The 21,238-nt window shown below is 35.5% G+C and overlaps 1 protein-coding gene across 2 annotated transcripts; it reads left to right on the top strand.

The window, feature by feature from the left end:
• Nucleotides 1-43: 43 nt before the first annotated feature.
• On the top strand, nt 44-20,023 carry LOC129002544 (E3 ubiquitin-protein ligase RNF146-A-like). 2 transcript variants are annotated; one of them, XM_054430423.1, is made up of 3 exons: nt 44-285; nt 17,174-17,497; nt 18,882-19,333. In XM_054430423.1, the coding sequence occupies exons 1-3, from the start codon at nt 159-161 to the stop codon at nt 19,094-19,096; spliced, it is 666 nt and encodes a 221-aa protein (XP_054286398.1). In that variant the 5' UTR covers nt 44-158; the 3' UTR covers nt 19,097-19,333. The 2 variants fall into 2 exon arrangements, with proteins under 2 accessions (XP_054286398.1, XP_054286397.1); XM_054430422.1 differs by lacking the exon at nt 18,882-19,333 and adding an exon at nt 19,560-20,023 and having other exon boundaries at nt 67-285.
• The last annotated feature ends 1,215 nt before the right edge of the window (nt 20,024-21,238 follow it).

Raw genomic sequence — 21,238 nt, forward strand, 5'->3', positions numbered from 1 at the left:
GACTCGATGACTATCGAAATGTCAAGTCGGAAGTCGCGTTGTTAGTTGTCCATGAAGTAAAAAAAGGATTTCGTTATTTCGTCATGGAAAAGTGAAAGGGTATTGGGGTACGGTACGAAACGAAAACGTCAAACAAAACGAAAACATACTTAAACAAAATGGCTGAAGGAAGGAAAGACAGTTCCAGTGGACACCACAGATATTATACCAGAAGATCAAGAAAGCCTAAAGAACCAGCAATAGTTTTGCTATCCGATTCTTCTTCCAGCGAATCAAATGATGAAGGTAAATTAGTCTTTTATTTAGAATAATTTTCAATTCGATATTTTCAGCTTTCTATAAACTAGGCTGGGCATGTAAACCAAAAACCTTGACCTCTCACTAATTATTGTGTGCCCCTTTTGTTACTTAATAATTCTTAATATTAATTGAATTCTTAATAACGTTTTATCATATTTCAATTCAAACTTAAGTTAACTTATTCCTGTTCTTGGGGTTTGTGAGAACAGTTTTCCAGACAAAAGGTTTTAACTTAACCTAGGCCTAAACTTAGTCTATTCAATACTTTACCATCAGGGTAATTATTCCGTATAGGTGCCTCCAAAAAAATTTTTAATTTTGATATCTTACTTTATCGTTTTTTTACCACCTGAATCAGGGGCGTCGCCTTGGGGGGGGTAGGGGGGGGAGCCTCCCCCCCCTAGAATCTGGGAAAGAGAAAAGTTGGGAATTTGCTTGCCACGAGTTGGGACAGTTGGGAAGTCAGATACAAGAAAAATATATTTTTAAACTAAACAAAATTTAAATATTTGCGAAAATCCATCAAAGATAAAAATTTCTTTGACTTGGACAAATAAACTTGACGCTTCTTTGATTTCATTTAACTTCGATTAAACAAGGCTAAACCATGGCTAAACACGCCTTATTTTAAGAAATCAATAATCAATTAGCCGTATAGCTTGTTGGAATTTCGTTTACGAGAAATTTTGTTCCTTATTGGACGTATGTGGGCTAATTTGATCCTGTCCTGTGTTGATGATTCTGAATGATTCGTCTGCGAGACTGCGAGTTTGAATTTTGAAAGTGCAAGCAATGTAGCTCTTCTGTTCAATTATGTTGTTTGTTAGTGTTTACAAGAAATTCAAAAATATTTTTTCCGTCAGTCACATGAAATATATTTTTCCTACAGTTACCTAACAATGTACATGTTCTCTCACTGATTTGAGAAAGCAAAGTGGCCAATTCGCTCATCAGTGAGACAATGTTAACATTGTCTCACTCCAGATTTGCAACGTGAAGGCACGAAATAGTGAGCGCGTAACCTGCAGGCAACGTCGTATGCGCGCGAAATACGTTGGCAGCACTGGCTGTAAATCAGCTGGTCAGCTGTTGTACTGTTGTATTTGTCACTTCACATTAAATGTTATATTAAAAGTTCACTTTTGTGTAAAAATAGGTTATGTTTCTTCACAAATTTATTTGTTTTATGGTAACTGTAGGAAAAGTATAATGTGCAACTCGAGTTCAAAGTACAATTGCCTCACTCGAGAAACCATTCCTCACTCGCCTACGGCTCGTGAGTAAGGATTTCTCTCGAGTGAGTCAATTGCACACTTTTCTCACTAGTTGCACAAATAACTATTATACCTTTTTTTGCGGTATTTGGAGCAGGATGACCGGAGTACTTGCTAATAAGCAGATTAAAATAACAGATAGGTTTTGTGTATCGGTATTACCTCTAAAACTCTTATTTTTTAATAACCTAAGTGAAATATGTAATCTCTGAATATTTAAAAAAAATCTACACAAGTTATTTATCATTCCTAATTAAGGATTTACAAATGAATCAACTAATCACTCTGAAACAGATCTACGTGGACAAAACATAACCTAAAATTTGATGTTTGACTTTAACTCTAAGTTAGATTTTTGTCTAAGTTCTAGTTTCATGAAGATGAAGGTTAACATTTTTATTGTATGTATAAGTTTATTATCAACCAAGTTGAACGTTTTTATTTTATACGAGTCTTATTTTAGGTTTATTCTTTTCTATAGACTAGAATAATATTATTCACAACACTGATATTAATATTTCATCATTACAAACTTGTTTAGGCCTACCCTAGTTGTAAGTTAAAATGTTAATCTTAACTTCTAAAAGTATTTTAATTTCATTATTTTTTATACAATATTTTTTCTATACTAATTTGTACTTTGAGGCTTATTTTATATCCCTAAAATGTTACACTGCTACGTCTGCTACCACAATGGTTTGCAAAGTTTTTTGGATTTGAAACATTACTTGTTCAAGCTTTTTTAAGTCATACAATTTCATTATGAATTGGTAGAAGTTTTAGAAATTGAGTAATTTTGTATATATGTAAAACTAGCTATGTTTTGTTAATGCATGTTTATAAATACTGAATTGAATGTTACTGCAGTATAGTATAATAATTTGTAGATTTTTAAAAATAGTACAGAACTTGATTTCCAAAAAAAAAATTGTTGGGAAATCTATGTTAAGCAGTTGGGAAATTTGAGGCTTTTCCCCCCCCCTGGAATTTAACCAAGCAACGCCACTGACCTGAATCCAAATATACCATTATGGTATATTTCACAGCTGATGAATATTTCCCAAGATATCGCCGTAATTATATACAACATTACATTAAACAAGGTAGGATCATTGAGTATACACGTATAAGAGTGGTCAGATAATGTTAATAGTTGTTACCAATTTTGGCAACATAGTTCGGGCCGCTGACGCTTGGGTCGCTGTGGGGAATTTATGTTAATTAGAAAGCAATGTGGACTGTATTATAGTAATTTTGAATTGGATACACTAACCTTTTGTTATTAAACTGATGCGTAGACTGGGGGCCCCCTTTGATGAATCCTGAAATGCTATAATGTTGATAAGTTCACTTTTTCACACTATATGATGTTAAAAAACACTTCAATTGTCTTTATAATAAGTTATAAGCCAGCGGTAAATATTTATGTTGGTAAAGAGGTTTATGGTATTTGAAAATGTAGGAGAAAAGGCATGTTAAGTCCTCATAGCAACAGGACTTGCCCAAGAGTGTGCCACTACTCTACTGAAGGAAGGAGTTGGTCATGTGATACATATCAGTGACCAATCAGAGAGCTAGTCTTGAAACCATTGGGGTTTGAAGATACTGATGCACTCTATGAGGAAAACATTTAACTATTTGAAATGGTATTTAAATGGAGATTGTGGTGAAATCAGTTACATATAATGTACATATAGAGTGCATTAAAATTAAAAATTAATATAAGAATACTTAGAACAAAACAGTGTATATATTTGACATACCGGCCCCCTTGAACCGATCCGGTTCAACAGAAAAACAAGAACCATGCATGATTGAAATATGAGGAATAAAAATAAGGAAGGGGGTTGGTAGCCAGAGTTATGTTAGGTTAGTTTATAGGAATGCGGGAAACCTTAACTGCAGGTCGTGTTAAGGTTTTTGTAGATGTCTTGATTTGAACGACTCTTACAGTGCCATCTTGACCAGGAGAGGCTGAGATGATTCGACCAAGCATCCAAGCAAGAGGTGGAGTATTGTCTTCATGAATGATTACTAAGTCTCCAATCTTGAGGTTTTCTTCTGGAGTAATCCACTTAGATCGTTCTTGGAGGGTCTGCAGATACTCTCTATGCCATCTGTTCCATATGTGTTGAGCAAATGCGTGCACAAGTTTCCACCGTTTCAGGCGATTTACAGAGATATCCGTGAGATGAGGTTCTATTAGAGACGTCAGAGGTCCTCCTGTCAGGAAGTGTCCTGGAGTTAATGCTTCAAGGTCAGATGGGTCTGCAGAGAGTGGTGTAATAGGCCTTGAATTTAACATTGACTCAACACGAGCAATCAGTGTTAGAAACTCTTCATAGGTAAGGATTTGTGTACCTATGACTCTCTTCAAGTGGTATTTGGCACTTTTTATTGCCCGCTCCCACAAGCCTCCTTGGTGTGGAGCTCGAGGTGGTATGAAATGGAAAGTTATTTTGTTGTTCTGGGCAAACCGTTGTGTTTCAGGTTTTATCATTAGGTCTTGGAAGCATTTTTTAAGCGTTGAGACTGTTCCAATGAAATTGGTGGCACAATCTGAATATAAATCTGATATAGTGCCTCGTCTGGCAGTAAACCTAGTTAAGGAAGCAATGAATGCATCTGCTGAAAGATCTGTGACCATCTCCAAATGTACAGCCTTTGTGGCAAAGCATATAAATAAACAGAGATAGACTTTAATTGGCTGCAGTCGACGTAAGATGTGAACCTTTACTGTAAAAGGTCCAGCATAATCCATAGCGGAAACATTGAAACAACGAGTAGCCGTAACACGTCCAGCAGGTAAGTCGCCCATTAAAGGTGCTGTCATTTTAGGCTTAGCTTTGAAACATCGAATACATTTAAATATTCTGGAGCGTATAACACTTCTCTGAGACAATATCCAGTAGTTTTGCATTAACATTGCTTGAAGGAGTTGTGGTCCTGCATGTAGATATATTTTATGAAAGAAATCAATCAGCAGGTGGACTACAAAATGGTTCTTGGGAAGCAAAATGGGATGTTTTGCACTGTACTTAAGTGGTGAATTTTTCAGTCTTCCACCAACTCGTATGATTCCTTCTTCATCTAAGAAAGGTGCAAGCCGTTGTATTTGGGTAGAACATGTTTTCTTAGCTTGAAGCGATTTGATCTCATTTGCAAAGCATTCCTTTTGCACACACCAACATATGCGATTTGTTGCACTTTCAAATTCCTGTTTTGTTAAATGAGTGGTTATTTTTGCCTTTAGCTTTAGACATTTAATAAAACGAAGAACATAAGCCATAACGTTTACAAGTTTAGACCATGAGGAATATTTACTTAAAAAATGTAGTTTAGAGTCATCGGTTGATGTTATGAGGTTGAATGTCTCTGATTTCAGTTCATTAAGAGATTCTACAGGATCTGGGGAAAGTTTAGTTTGTGGCCATGTAATTGAGTCCCATTTAAGCCACTTAGGTCCTGACCACCAGAGCTCATGATTCATTAAAGCGGATGGTGTTAGGCCACGAGAGGCGCAATCAGCAGGGTTCTCTGCTGAGGAAACGTGTCTCCATATGCATGAAGGAGTAAGCTCTTGTATCTGAGCTACTCTATTTGCTACAAATAGTTTTAGCTTGTAAGATGGGGTGTGGATCCATGACAGAGCAATCATAGAATCTGACCACGCATTGATAGCTGTAATATGGTACTGTTTATCAAACTTATTGATGCAATAGTGAAGCAACTTGGCAAGTAAATGAGCGCCGCATAGTTCAAGCCTAGGTATTTTAGTGCGTTTAAGCGGAGCTACCTTTGATTTTGCAATCAACAAATGAGTTGAAACATTGTGATCAGAATCTTCTAACCTTAAAAAGACACATGAAGCATAGCCTGATTGGGTCCGCGGAATTGGCTAACTCTGGAACTCGCTAACCCCATGTTAAATGTCCTATCTTAAAATTTGGTCGATGAGAGGAACTCGCTAACTTGTTCGGTTTCGGAATTGGCTAACTCCGGAACCCGCTAACCCGCTCTAGAGCCGGGTTAGTGACTTCCGTACTAGGACAGAATTCGCTAACTCGGTCCCTCGGCGGAACTCGCTAACTTCCAATCAGAAGCGTCGCGCGCCGGCCAATAGGAGCAAAGCACGAAGATTGTTGGCCAGTGTTGCCGAAAGTGTAGAACCTACGATCCTATCGGTACCATAATATCGTATCCAATGAATAATTCGCAGTAAAAGCAATGGGGTTGATGTTAAATAAAAGTATATTGAGAAGTAGGCTATGTTTATTATTATTGTTATGATTATTATTAGCGTGTAAAATGCGTTATTATATTCTAATTTAATTGTTGTTTATTCGTTTGTAAAAAGATAGTTCGTTCGGTTCTTTTGTTGATGAAATATTTATTTTCATAGGCCGTAATTTGCTCCTTTTTCAAATAAATAGCATTAAATATATGAAATGCTGTAAATAAAATTATCAAGTTCGTATTTGGTAGACCGGGTTTGTAGACGTGAATGATTTTCCTTGATAGGCTATAATATGACTATTTAAAGGTCTATTTTATGTCTGTCGTGCGGGTTATGATTTTTATTAATTCGAATAACTTATCATTTTGTTTCAATGTTCTTATATTCATTAATCTGGCACTCCCCTCATGAAGCAGAACAAGACAGTCCGTTCTGTTTACACCCACAGTTGCACAATGGGTCATAAAAAAAGAATGGACCATTTTCAATAATCACTCTAGGGTTGGCAGTATAGGCCTATCAGATACTGTACGGTAGTAGGTTTTCACCAAGAAGAACATTATTCTCAGACGTTTGAACAAATATGTGAAAAAAACTATTATAGGAAACAGTAAACATGAATACTATAGTATGAAATAGTAAACATATCAAAACAGGCAATGTAAAAAGACTATAAAACAAAAAAGTCGTACCCCCATACATTTCTTATGGACGTTTCGTAGTTTGAACATGTTTGTAGACAATTTTTCTTTATCTCCAGTTTTTACAGCTTGCAGTTTGTTCTAGCCTTAAAATATTCTGTGATAAAAGGGTTTACATTTGAGCTATTGATCATTATAATGGTATGATTTAGAAACGAGCTACCAACCCTGTCACATTAATAATGTGACACCCTGAAGGTGCGGGGTTCGCATCCCGCTGGTAGTACTAATTTTTTGGCCTTGCAAACTAACAACACGTCTCCTCAATCATTTTCTGTCACCTGCCTCTTCTAATGCACATTATTCATTAAATTACCAAGATCATATTATAAATTGTGTTTCTTTCTATAGTCTAATGCTAATGTGTTGAAATGCATTGTATATTTATTTAATTTTACTAGGGTTTTACCATTATTTACATGCATTAGGTTCTCACATTATTGTTTTTGAAACGTCACAATTTTTATTTGACAAACATAAAATGGAAGCATAACAAAGAATCGGCTGATAGCTTCAAGGTCAATGAGTAAAACTTGCGGTAGTTGTTATTTTAAACGTTACAGTTTTTATTACTGAACTAAGATGTTAATGACAAACTAATATTATTGAGCAATAATACTGTAGTTGTAACTTACTTTGACTATGCGAAAAGCAAATTAATAATCACAATAATGTACATTTATACAGTTTGGACTATTATGAGGTTTTATGATCTTTTATGGGCAAAATCCTTTCGTCAAGGGGGGGGGGGTGACCCCAAACCCCACCCCTTGCCACTGCAGCAGAATATTTAAGACGGTTGTAGAGCAATTTGATCTATAATAAATGTAAACAGATGATGTTGTGATAGTTGTACTAGATGATTGAGTACTAGCGTTGACTAGATATAGTTGAACACCTGCTTACCCTTTGTCGACCGACGGGACTATTAAGTCCCAGCATTGCTTTTTCAGAACAGCTGCTGCCAATTAGGCCATTCTAGGGTTGCTATTGGTTGTAGCTGTTGCCTAGCAACAGTTTCAACATGTCCTTGTAGTTCAAACTTAGTCCACCAGGCTGCAGCACATACTGGACTCCATAGGGTACTAGCCCTTTGTCGACCGACGGGACTCTTAAGTCCCCCAAACGGGACCCTCAAGTCCCAAATAATATTTTTTTTCTGTTACAAGTAACCATGGAGATATTTAATAACTTAATTTGATCCATAAAAACATCTTCCAGCAAATATTGTCTTATTTTTCCAATTTTTCAGTGGTTGGGCAACAACGGGTTAACATAATAATAATAAATGCAAATAATTGCATTAATTAATGTTTGTTAATTTATTTAAGCAAATATTTAGTAGTTGAACATTTTTAGGGGAAAAATTAATTAATTAGGCATTTACAAATGTATCATACAGTAATAACATTACTAATTGTAATTAATGAATCTATATTAAAATAATAGTCTCCTCTCCAACTCCAGAAAAACAATTCAACTACTTGATGTCATAACGGAATCATAGTATCAAAAATATTTTAAGTATTGCGACCATTGCAACTGTCGGCTGTTATTTGACCGCTTGAAAACACATTGTGTCAATAAACAAATAGTTTAGAGGTAAGGTAAGAGGCTCACGACACGTAGATATCAGGTTCGAAACCCATTTGGAGAAGATTTGTTTTTCATCATTTGATTTCATATAAATAGATAGGCATACTTTTGTAAACAACTTGTAAAGTTGACATTTTTGCGACACTTAGAAACCCACTGTAAACCACATTAAAAGTTACTCAAAATAATAACGACGGATACTATTTAAAAAAATACACAGTTGTTGACATCTACAAAACTGAAACCCTAAACTAAAATGACCTTGACTTTACCTTTCTTAAATCTATCCTTCTTCCAACACCAAATCATATAAAAAAATTAGTAATAAATTAAACAAATCTTAGGATTAGGCTAAAAAAAAACTAGCTTTTTGCATGTAGGTCTAGGTTTACATTGCTTTAGTTGTCAATTGCCTAGGTTTAGCCTACACTATTAACTGTTATGAAACGTATGTAATATTTTTACACATAAGTTTGACGAGTCAACAACGAACCTTTAATTTGAAGAATTACTTATAAAACACGGTTAAAGGCTTTATTAGACAAGGGTCAATTACATCACGATTAAATTGTGTATCCGTGTTTGAGAGCTCACTTACATTTACAATCTCTTCGTGGTTTAGTTGGTAGGTCTACTATTCTCACTAATTTTCATGTATTGCTATTTTCCTATAACACTGGCATTCATTTTAGATATAAATCATATAACACAATTTCATTGGACTTGTAACAGCAAAATACAAAACCATATAACCCCTTAGAATTTATGTGGCATTCCCAGTTTCAAGAACAAAGGATTTATTATGTTGGTTTACCTTATGATTGCCATGTTCTTGGATAAAACTTTCAATAAAACTCTACAATCATCAAGAAACAATCACAAGGTGAACCAACATAATAAATAACTTCTTAATGATGTTATAATTGCATTTTAATTGCTTTGAGCTACGTAGCTATTATATTCCCCCTAATGGATTTGATAATAGAAACCAATACCGAAACAATTATCTTTATTGACACTGACGTTTTGAATTACGGCAGATTACGACTATTTCGTCGTGCAAGGTTGGCAACGCTCCGTGCAGTGGGCGCGGCCGGGTTAGCGACTTCCAGAGTTAGCGAATTCCGCCGCGGGACAAAATCGAGTTAGCGGGTTCCGGAGTTAGCCAATTCCTGACTGGGACGGTTAGCCAGTTCCAGAGTTAGCCAGTTCCGACACACGACCGAGTTAGCGAGTTCCAGAGTTAGCCAATTCCTACGTCTCCACTAGCGTCTGAAAAGCCGTGTAATTGTATATTACTGGCGTTTACCATGGGAAGGTAGCGAGGTATTTTTAGATTGTCAATTTCTGAGAGCTCACTGATAAATTGAGACCATTTCTCAGAAAGTGTCTCAGGAAGCTGAGTATCCCATTCTAACCCTAAACACCAAATGTGCTGCATTAATGCCTTTGCCCAAAAAACCAGCGGACAAATTAGCCCCATGGGGTCATAAATCTGAGCAATAAAAGAAAGAAGTGCTCTCTTTGTATGTACTCCTAAGGGTTTGGGTATAGCATAAGAAAATTTGTCTGTTTGTGGTATCCATTTTAAGCCAAGGACACTGTGACAAGGTTGATCAGTGCTTCGAAGCATGAGGGGAGTTTCACGATGATCCAGCGGAACATTTTCAAGAAGTTTTTCATTATTAGAAGACCATTTTCGTAGCTGAAATCCTCCTTTGAGTAGTAAATCGATAACATCTTGCTGTAAGTCAAGGGCTTCATTTAAAGTGTCACAACCTAACAAAGCGTCATCAACATAGATTTGATCTTGCAGAGCTTTGGCTGCTAGCGGATGGTTATCACCTTCAACGGCCATTAGCTGTTGGATAACACGATTGGCTAAATATGGACTTGAACTCATGCCGTATGTAACCGTGGTTAACTGATACACTTTGATCGGATGAGAGGGCTCTTCTCTCCAGTAAATCAATTGAAATTTTCTATCATCTTCATGAATTAATATCTGCCTAAACATTTGTTTTATGTCACATGTGAAGACATATTTATGTTGTCGAAAGCGAAAAATTATATCAGTGGGATCGTTATGCAGTTTTGGGCCTTGGTGTTGTAAGCTGTTAAGCGAGATTCCAGTAGAAGTTGGGACCGAACTGTTAAAAACCACTCTTAGCTTGTCTCCTTTAAAAACACCATGATGAGGTAGGAAGAAGTGAGGTTCGTCTGAGGGCGGAATTGATTCACAAATTTCCATATGACCAGAAGTCTCATAATCTTGCATGAATTCAACATATTTCACCTTGAAGTCTGGTTGAGCAGCAAATTTATTTTCAAGTGAGTTAAACATACGTTTAGCTACAGGTGCTGAAAGACCCAATTTCTGAGGAGATTCCTTAAACGGTAAACGACAGATATATCTACCGGTATTGTCACGTGAGTGTGAGTTTAGGAAATGTTTTTCACACTCTGCATCAGTTGGCGAAATTTTCAAAGTTTGAGGCGGTTCTTCAATTGACCAGAATCGTTGAAGAGTAGCATGAAGATCTAAGTCGTTAGTTGAGAGAAGAGTGGATATTCCACTAAATTGAAGCGGTTGATTGGAGGGAGCAATAGGTGCGGCACCAAGCACAACAAAACCAAAAATTGTTCTCATAATGAAGGGTAAATTTTCTCCCATACTTACAGGCGGCTCAAGTAAAGTTTGAGGGAATAGATCCGCTCCTATCAATAAATCAATGGGACCTGGCAAGTCAAAGGTTGGATCGGCTAGCATGTATTTTTTCAGTTGAGCTTTGATGAAGGGTGAGAGTTGAACTCGAGGCAGGTTACTTGTAATCTGATCAAGAATAAGAACAGGATGAGAATAGGCCAAATTTGACCCACTGAGGGAAGAGATATTCAGATGTGTGAAACCTTTAGGCTTTATGTTAGCCACAGAAATTCCTTTGATATCAGGGACACCAACAGCAGAGCGTTTTACATTTAATATATTTGCACAACTTTCTGAAATAAGTGTGGTTTGTGAGGCGCTATCTAAAACAGCACGTAAAACGAGACCGTTTCCTTTGTGAGTAGAAACTTTCACTAAAGCGGTTGCAAGCAATACAGTATTATTCTGAGTACGAGCCAAACCCATAAGAGTATTCGATTGATTGACATGATCAGGGGACTTAACATTACTTGTACAGGGATCAGTGTTTGCTTCATTCAATGTTGTATGAGCCTGGTCAAAATGCAGGAGAGTATGATGTCGTTTTGAGCAAGTAAGACAAGTCTGTTTAGATTTACACATTTTAGGTTTGTGCATACCAAAACAGTTTACACATAAGTCTTTACTCTTAATGAAGTCAAACCTGTCTTTAGTATTAATGCCCCCAAATTTAGGACATTTGAATACTATGTGAGTAGTAGCGGAGCAATAAATACATTTAAGCATTCGATCTTTGTCATTAGACGACAACAATACAACATTAGCCCTATTAGTTTTAGCCTTATTCGCAAAATTAGATTTGATTGGGTGGTTGCTCTTATTTTCATTTGGTGAAAATGTTTTGTTCGAAACAGAAGCTAACTCCGCAGCCTCCTCTTGTGTACATTTATTTTCCAAGAAAAGAATTAATTCATTGATAGTAGGGACCTTTTTTGAGTCATTACGTGAGTGCTCAAACTTAGTGCGGAGAGCAGAATCAAATTTACGCAAAATATGCGTTGTCAAAAGCAAACTTTCATTAGCAATATCATGACCAAGAGTTTTTAAGGCCTGGTAGTTTTCATTGTAAACTGAGAGAAATTTCCGCAATTGTTTGACAGTAGGCCTAGTAAGTTGAGGCAAATCTAAGATATTGTTAGTATGAAGAGTGATTAGCAGCCTTGTATTGTGGTATCTATCTATCAGAGATTGCCATGCTATAGCATAGTTCGCAGCGTTAAGAGGCAAAGATTTCACCAAACTCAATGGCTCATCTGAGAGACAGGATAGCAAATATGTAAATTTTTCTATGTTACTGAGTGACTCATTAGTATGAACTGCATTTTCAAATATGCTATGAAACGACATCCACTGGTCTGGTTGACCAGAGAATTTACCTAAATCCAATGAAGGCAATTTTATTGTCGGAGGTACAGCCACAGCTTGTGCTGTTGAACTAGCAGTGGACTGATTCAATTGCTCAGATACTGCAGGTGTAGGTATTAATGTGCTACATAAGCTACTAATATTTATGTACAGGTCAGATATTTTATCTTGAAGTTCGGTTACCTTTTCATCTACGATGTCTTCAGGTAGGGGAGTTGTAGAGAACAACTTATTAACAATTTTTTCAAATTCTGCATGTTTTTGAGAAGCTGCAGTTGAAAGTAACTTTATTCTATTTATTTGTTGATCATTTAAAGATTCAAGGGCTTGAACAGTACTTAATGTTGTAACTTGCTTGTCAATACTACTAAGTCTTTGTTCAATAAGTTGACTTTGCTTGACAAAAGATAAAAATCTCATTTTGGAATAGAATAGTCAAACACACAATAAAACTCAAAAGGTCTGTATAAACTCCACCTTGGAATTTATAAATTAAAGTTATTTCTTCACTAGAAATGTCAATAACTTATTTTGCAAAGTATTTGCAATATAAAATCACACTAAGATGTAGCAGTCCTTTCTTCAGTATGTCAATGTTAATAAGCACTAAATTATTTACATTTTAATTTACTTTCCAGAAGTTCCAGAAGTATCAATTAATACAATAATGATCAATCAACAATATTACTGTACAAAGCAATCAGCTGTTTTCGTGATAGATGAGAATCAATAACATTTGTAGATAATCAGAACAAGGAAAGGAAGGATAATTATTTCTGGCTACACAATGAATATCCTGGAATGCAAACAGAATACTGAGAGGGGAAGGGGGGTATGTCTGCTAGAGATAAGGCTCATGAAATGGCTAAGATATAATCATGAATATTTAAAATTGGACATGAAACTAGACTTTCACTTTTGTGCATGTTTGGAAATGAAATATGAAAAATCATCAAACTTAAATATGTTTGATTTTGAAAATATATAGTACAATGTCCTATGATTTAAAAAAATCAATAAAACAACACTGGCTTATTTAATAAATGTTCACAAATTATAAAAATGTGTTTGTGATAAAATAAAAAATGTATTTCACAATGAAATTAAATCTTAACAATTCTTTAAATATTTCCAATGCACTGAGTTTATCCGTCCGGCTCGAAGGACCAAAAATGTGGGGAATTTATGTTAATTAGAAAGCAATGTGGACTGTATTATAGTAATTTTGAATTGGATACACTAACCTTTTGTTATTAAACTGATGCGTAGACTGGGGGCCCCCTTTGATGAATCCTGAAATGCTATAATGTTGATAAGTTCACTTTTTCACACTATATGATGTTAAAAAACACTTCAATTGTCTTTATAATAAGTTATAAGCCAGCGGTAAATATTTATGTTGGTAAAGAGGTTTATGGTATTTGAAAATGTAGGAGAAAAGGCATGTTAAGTCCTCATAGCAACAGGACTTGCCCAAGAGTGTGCCACTACTCTACTGAAGGAAGGAGTTGGTCATGTGATACATATCAGTGACCAATCAGAGAGCTAGTCTTGAAACCATTGGGGTTTGAAGATACTGATGCACTCTATGAGGAAAACATTTAACTATTTGAAATGGTATTTAAATGGAGATTGTGGTGAAATCAGTTACATATAATGTACATATTATTAGAGTGCATTAAAATTAAAAATTAATATAAGAATACTTAGAACAAAACAGTGTATATATTTGACAGTCGCGGTAGTCTCTCGGTAGTGAAGTGCACTCTGAGGACCTTTTAATCATTTAGTATTAAAAATTTAATAAAAAACAACAAAACTACGAACAAACAAATGAATTTCATCAACAAAAATTACATTTTACAATCTACAATGAAAGCAATCATAATAAACAAACAAACTTCCTTACTGACAAGCTCGAAGTGGAGTAGTTCAGGCCGCTGACGCTACTCTACAACAGCGCTGTTCAGGTAACTATAGCCTCCATTGAGTGGCCACTCTAGTACGTGTATACTCAATGGTAGGATGGATGACATTTACAAGTGGAATGAAAAGAAGTAAGCCAACTCAGCTGATTGTTTCCATAGTCAAGCAAATGGAAGTGACAACATTATTAGCTAACTCTGATTCTGCAATATGAAAATCACCTGATTAAGTTACACTTTTCACTTTCTAAGACCATTAACTTACCTTAAGTTAAGACATAATAAAAAAATTATTATTACCAGTATTTTAATGATTTAACTTGAATTATATTTCGCCGTTTAAAAATAACATAATACAATGGTGCTATTCTAACATAACCTAACCTAATCAAACCTCTAGAATGTAAGCAAACTCATGTTGATGTCAGAAAAGGCATGTCAGGGGGTTTGAAGGTAGGTTAGATTAGGTAAGTTAAAGTTTAGGTTATAATGTACCGTATCGAGTTGTTAGTTTATGTCGCCTGCAGACTGTTTTTGTAAAATAAAAATCCAGAGACAAACACTTTAAATACTATTTAAAAAATGCAAGCATTTTTGAAAAAGTAATTTGAAGTGTTTTTCTCAGGATTTTAACACTAATACCGAAACCCTACCTAGGTAGGGCCTAGGCTGACGTTAGCCAAAACCCCCGGTCTGTGAGACCCCGCTTTAAAATACACTAACGATGGGCTTCTGAGACGGGCATGTTATGAACAGACAACCTGTCAAGGTCACGGCACCCATGCAAAATGAACAAACAATATATCAATAGGTAGAGGAGGAAAAGGGGGGAAGGTATTGGGGGAATGGAATCTCCCAAGTAAACAGTGTTGCCAACATGCGGTTTTGAAAATTCCCGTGGGCCTGTCAGATCGGGGTTTTGGTATTAAACTTAGTGTTAATTTTACAAAAACAGTGTGCAGACGACATAAACTAACAACTCAAAACATTATAACCTAAACTTTACCTACCTAATCTAACCTAACTTCAAAACACTTAATGCAGTCACCAATTCGCATAAAGCACGACCTACCACCCTGACGTGCCTAAATAAGAACTAGGCTACATGTAATTACAGTGGTTTATCGTATAACAGTCAGCTGTAGGCTTAGTTAACCCACAGTTCATTCCACTTGTAAATGTTATCCATCCTACCTTGTTTATTGTAATGTTGTATATATTTCTACGGCGATATCTTGAGAAATATTCATCAGCGGTGAAAAATAATTGTATATTTGGATTCAGGAGGTAAAAAAATATAAAGTAAGATATCAAAATTAAAAATTCTTTTGGAGGCACCTATACGGAATAAATACCAAAATCAGAAATAGTAAGTTATTGGGTGCCATCTTGTACTAATTGCATGTTAACACATTTGCTGCGGAAACATTTTTTAAGAACTAATAAATGCTATAAGAAATGTTATGTGTTATAAAATCCTAACTTAACTTTAAAGTCCAAAATTCGAGAACCAGTAATTATGTCTCCAACATTGTATGAGGTGTTCAGCATAGTTTTGACTGTTTTCTTCTGAAGGTGTTCTTAAAAATGGGGTTTGAATGATCTCCCTGTTGGTCCTATGTAGTATTTTGGAAATTCAATCATCATTCATTTCAAGCAACTGTATAGCCATGGTTTCTAAATATTTTGTAGGATTTGTAAAAAGACAATTACTGTATGTTAGTGTGATGAATTTCTTCTTGTCTCTGGTAGTGTTTGGGATATAGGGCCTACAGCATTTTAGCGAATTTCCCTATAGGGAAGTAGCTATTACCGTAGGTGGCACGGTAAGACCTAGGCCCGGGACCGATTTACTTTTTCGAACATTTTGATGTCCCCAGAAGCCAAAAACACCATTCGTTCAAATTTTTATATATGTATATATCTATATATATATAAGGCAAAGCCCTCACTGACTGACTGACTCACTCACTCACTCATCACTAATTCTCCCACTTCCCATTGACCTAGGAGGCTGAATTTCGGTACACCGATTCTTTGGGCATTAAATAGGAAAACTAAGTAGTTTTTATTCTGATCGGGCTTCCGAGCTCCGCCCCAGTGGCTCTGGAGTTTCCCATGTTAACCTTATGATTTTTCATATTTAAAAGGAATTAATGCATCTTAACAGCTGTTTTAATTAAACAAGTTGGTTCTGTTTTATGATGTTCAATAGCATTAAAGTTACAAGGATTACCAACAGGGTGCAGCACTATTATTTTTGTATGACAACAGCTAATTTGCAGGTATTTACTCAGGGGAGGTACGGAAGAGGCTACGATGACAGCTGTGGGCTTCTTATTAGCTGAGGGAACGCTATTACCGTAACAATACGGAGTGTGGACAACGGCTTCGGTGGTCTAGTGGTTAGCGTGCCGGGCTGGCGTGCAAAAGGTCCCGGGTTCGAATCTCGCTGGTTGCATTAACTTTTTGTCTCAGATTTTTTCATTATCAGCAAGTTTGGTTGGTTTGGTTCGGTTATGACAGTTTAATTTTATTATTAGGTCATTATAAAATTTTAATTGAGCAATGTCTAGATTTATTTAATAAACATAATTATTTTTTCTATTACTAATCTTTTTTATATTATTTAATTATCAGCAAGTTTGGTTAGTTCGGTTAGGTTATGATAGTTTAATTTTATAAATAAAAAATTATAGAATTTAATTTGAGGCATTTATAATTTTATTTTATGAACAGAACTATTTTTGCGAATAGTAAACCTTCATTGACAAAGTGCTCTCTACTACAGCGCTGTTCGCGGAGGAATTTTGAACTAAATGCCTCATTCGTACCTCCCCTAAGTCAGACCCTAATTTGCAACCAAAAGGTGAGTGAGCGTAGCGAACGAACTTCAACCTGGAGGCGAGTTAGCGTAGCGAACGAGTTAACCTGAAGGCACCTGTAAAGTAATTTTGTAAGTTGTTATTGACAAGCCACCTTGAAGGTAACCTAATAATTTATTTCAGAATAGTGCTATAATTTCTCAAATTCAGTTGTTTAGTTCTAATTTACATGGCAATTTACAGAAGTTCCAAACGTCAGCTGTGACCAGCCATCTCTCAAGTCAGGTGTGTTGCCGAAAAACAGTGTTGATAACCCCGAGCTGACACCAGAATGCCCAGTTTGTCTCCAGCCATGTATCCACCCAGCAAGGCTTCCATGCGGACACATTTTCTGTTTCCTCTGCCTAAAGGGCATTGCTCAACAAAGTCGTAGATGTGCCATGTGTCGCCAAGAAATCTCTCCTGACTATCTCGATAGGCCGGATCTACTTCAAATACCCGAAAATCCAATAGCAAAAGAGGCAGAATCAGAAGACGCATACCAATGGTTTTACGAAGGGCGAAATGGTCTGTATGACATTATTTACTATTTAGTCAAAATGGTCTGAGGTCAACCCATTACAATTCATACAATTATATTGAAGCGTTGTTGCCTAATGGCTACGGAAAAATTCACAAAAAAAGTGTACGGTATATAATTAAAAGTTTTCATGTACCTATATCTCTTGGAGAATAAATTAACTTTAGTCGTTTGCTCGTGTATGGATATATTTTGATACATTGTGCCAATTACGTTAATTTCATACTAAGCTATCAAATCAACATTTCAATAAAAAAATACCCCCGCTGCAGCAAACCTGCCGACTTAGTGAATTTCCATTTGCCTGGATTGATTTTTAATTATTAATCTTTTAAATTAACATTTATGTTTAACAAGTACCTAGGTTACCTGCTACAGGGAAACTAAAAGTGTGTTTTTTATTAAAATATCAATAGCTTAGTATGAAATAAATGAAAACGCCAAGTTTGATCAAAATTTATCCATAAACAAGTCAAACTGCAACATATTATAATATTCTCCATAAGAATAACGTGGGAATTTTAAATTAACAATTTTTTGAATTTTCTCCGTAACCAATTATCGTACAAAAACACTTCGATATAAGTTATTTGTTTTTTTAAGCTCTTCAAAAAGGTCTAGAGAAAAATTTAGAAATTTTGTGTTTTAAGGGTAAAAAATGAGAAAAACCCATTTTTACCCCATAAAACCCCCCGTTAAACCCCGTTCCCATGGTCCGATCACGCTGGTTCGCGAACTCATTCAAGTTTAGCCCGCCTTACACCTTCAAACCAAATTTGATCTAAATCGGACAAAAATTATCAAGTTATCGTGCGGATGTACACAAATATATATATATATATATATATATATAAATTTGAACGAATGGTGTTTTTGCCCTCTGGAGACATCAAAATGAAAAAGTAAATCGGTCCCGGGCCTAGGTCTTACCATGAGACCTACGGTAATAGCTACTTCCCTATAGGGAAATTTGCTAAAAGACGCTTCATTACCTTCCTTGTACTATAGCAGCAAACTTAAGTAGCCTACGGTACTTTTCAAATTAATGTTATTTATATAGGATATATTGACAATTTTAAGGAACTATTTTAGTGGAAACCCAGCCAGGTAAATGGAAATTCGCATAGTCTGCAGGTTTGCTGAGGCCAAGGGTATTAATGCATATATCCTATGTTGACCAGTAATTAGTATGGATTGTGCAACTTTGAGAGTCCTAAATGACTTAAGTTAGGTCTAGCCAAGTGAAATATTTTTTCAATTACTATATCTATTAAACATTCTGGCACATATTTGTTTACTATATACGTGCAACTAACTTGCATGCTAGGGACAAACACACATATTTTACTTAGTTTTTGTGTTTTTTATAAGGTTGGTGGCAGTTTGAAGAAAGAATCTCAAAAGATTTGGAAGAAGTACATCAGCTTGGCTTAAGCACGTTTGAAACACTTATCTGCGGAACTCTTTACACCATTGATCTTAAAGCTATGGTCCAGTGCAGTAAGCATAATCCTATGCGCAAACGCAGGATAAAACGTGATTTAGTTTCCAACGTTGTCCTTAAGGGGGTTGCTGGAATAAGATAGTTGTATTTTAATCTGTCTCAGGTGTTAATTTTTTATTACAGTATTTCATCCATCTTGTTCCATTTTATTTTCTTTGTATGCCTATACAATGTATTTTTTGTTAACACTGTGGTCATTCTAGTATTAGGTTTGTAAAGTTTTGTACTTGATAGCCAAAAAGTCAATGTTGATTTTTACTAGTGTTAATTTTCTGTTTATTTAGAATTTATATCTTGTATTAAAATAACTTTAATGTTGGTCATTGGTACTTCTTATGATTCCTTTATTCAGTACAAACTGAACTTAGCCTTTCTTATAAAATATTGTAGATAACTCAAGTCTCCCTAATTCTTTTTATCATGCTTGCTGGAGCACCATTCAATTCAATAATAATTCAATTCAGCTGCCACCAATTTTATAAATCAACACAAACTAATCCTGAAAAGGGGTTTTTGTAATTAATTATATTTAGACCTATGCGTAGGTTGGTGGCAGTACGATGAGCGAACCAGCAAAGAACTAGAAGCGTCTTACAAAAGTGGGATTCGAACCTGTGAACTCCTCATCGCTGGGTTCTTGTACACAGCTGACTTTGACGCGATGGTTCAGATTCGACGAAATGAGCCTCATCGACGCCGTAGAATCAAGCGAGATTTGAATACCATTCCGTCTAAAGGAATTGCTGGTATTCGAAGTGTTGTTAATGTTGATACTGTGTCAGAACAGTTAAGCTCATTGACACTAAGTGACAGTCCAACAGAACAAGACGAGGCTTAAAACTTCTTGCTGAACTGTGATCTATGGTTTCATGACCGATTTTGTACATATGTATAGATTTATGTCAAATGGCTGTACTCCTATATGGTATTGGTTTATAAGTTATAGGATTTTGGTAGTTATGTTTGTGATAACCTGCTTATAAACTATTAAATAAGTTATTGAACTAGATTGTGCTTATTCTTTACAGTTTTATTCTACTTGAAAAATAAAAAATACATTGAATCTAGATTAGCTTTAGAAGCTCATTTTTGACTTTTGCCTATTGATACAACTAGACATGCCATCCCCATGTTGAACTTGTCGCCAGTTTTTAAATAAAAATCCTTGTAGTTGATGTGAGCCACCGACTGACTGTGCTGATCTTGATTACTTATTTTTGTTGAATACAAACACTTTTTTACCAAGTCTAACTAATCAAATGACTCATTATGAGCTATAGCAACGATTATGACTCATCAAAAAGGCAGAAAATAGAATTTGAGGCACTAGCACATTCTGTGACTGGCTCACATAACAAAGTTCTTTTTCAATAAAAAATTGACGACGGCTAGTCTATATAGTGATGAGGATGTCTACTTCAGTATCCAATGCCAATGCTAAAAAGAACTCATGTTGAAAATACTGATGTTCAATGCAAGGGTTTGTGTTGGGATAGCTGTCTTATCTGAGAGGAAAGGAGCCAACACAAATCAATATTCAATTCAAAGGACTTTGAAATTTTGTTATTGAAAATTTCAAATACGCATAGAAAAAGTTTTTTTTTCGTATTTAAGAAACTATTTCTTTATCAAAAGAAAGCTCATAATGTCATCTTTGGAGGCACTACAAACGTTTGCCTTAACTCGTGGTAGTTTTCATTTAAATAATTTATCGTAAAAATCACATTTCAGAAAAGAGACCTCTTGTCGGGACAGCAAATTTATGAGATATATTGTTCTCCATAAACTTAACTTTGTTGTAGTTATCTAAATTTCTACAATTAATTTTTGGACTAAATTCTGTTTTTAAAGTGAATATTAGAATTGGGAACTCTTGGCGGTATGGTGAAATAACAGCACCATGAGGTACCTCTTCTCAGACCGTTCAGAGGCAAACAAAATGATTTATTTAGACCTTTAACATCTTTGACTCGATATATTAACCGATTCTGTCCTGTTCTATGTTAAATAAGGTATAACAATCGATAAAAAACCGAATTTCAATACTTTTGACCTTAATCAATCACCTATATCGGCTGGGCTGAAAATGTTGCATCCCCGACAACAGGTCCATTTTCACTTTCCACATCACAATTAATGGTAAATTTTCCAAAACACTTTTTTAAATTTTAACCTCCCCAAAAATCCAAAATGGCGGATATCTGAAAACGACAAAACAAGTTTT

The sequence above is a fragment of the Macrosteles quadrilineatus genome, unplaced genomic scaffold, assembly GCF_028750875.1.
Source record: "Macrosteles quadrilineatus isolate MER2022 unplaced genomic scaffold, UCM_ALF_1.0 Scaffold_9__3_contigs__length_116548681, whole genome shotgun sequence".
Lineage (NCBI taxonomy): Eukaryota > Metazoa > Arthropoda > Insecta > Hemiptera > Cicadellidae > Macrosteles > Macrosteles quadrilineatus.

What these genes read in the sequence shown, in the direction of transcription:
- LOC129002544 (XM_054430422.1), top strand. Translation starts at nt 159, where the DNA reads ATGGCTGAAGGAAGGAAAGACAGTTCCAGTGGACACCACAGATATTAT. An exon ending in CAGCGAATCAAATGATGAAG is followed by an intron (nt 286 to 17,173) that starts GTAAATTAGTCT and finishes GGCAATTTACAG; the next exon opens with AAGTTCCAAACGTCAGCTGT. An exon ending in GTTTTACGAAGGGCGAAATG is followed by an intron (nt 17,498 to 19,559) that starts GTCTGTATGACA and finishes ACCTATGCGTAG; the next exon opens with GTTGGTGGCAGTACGATGAG.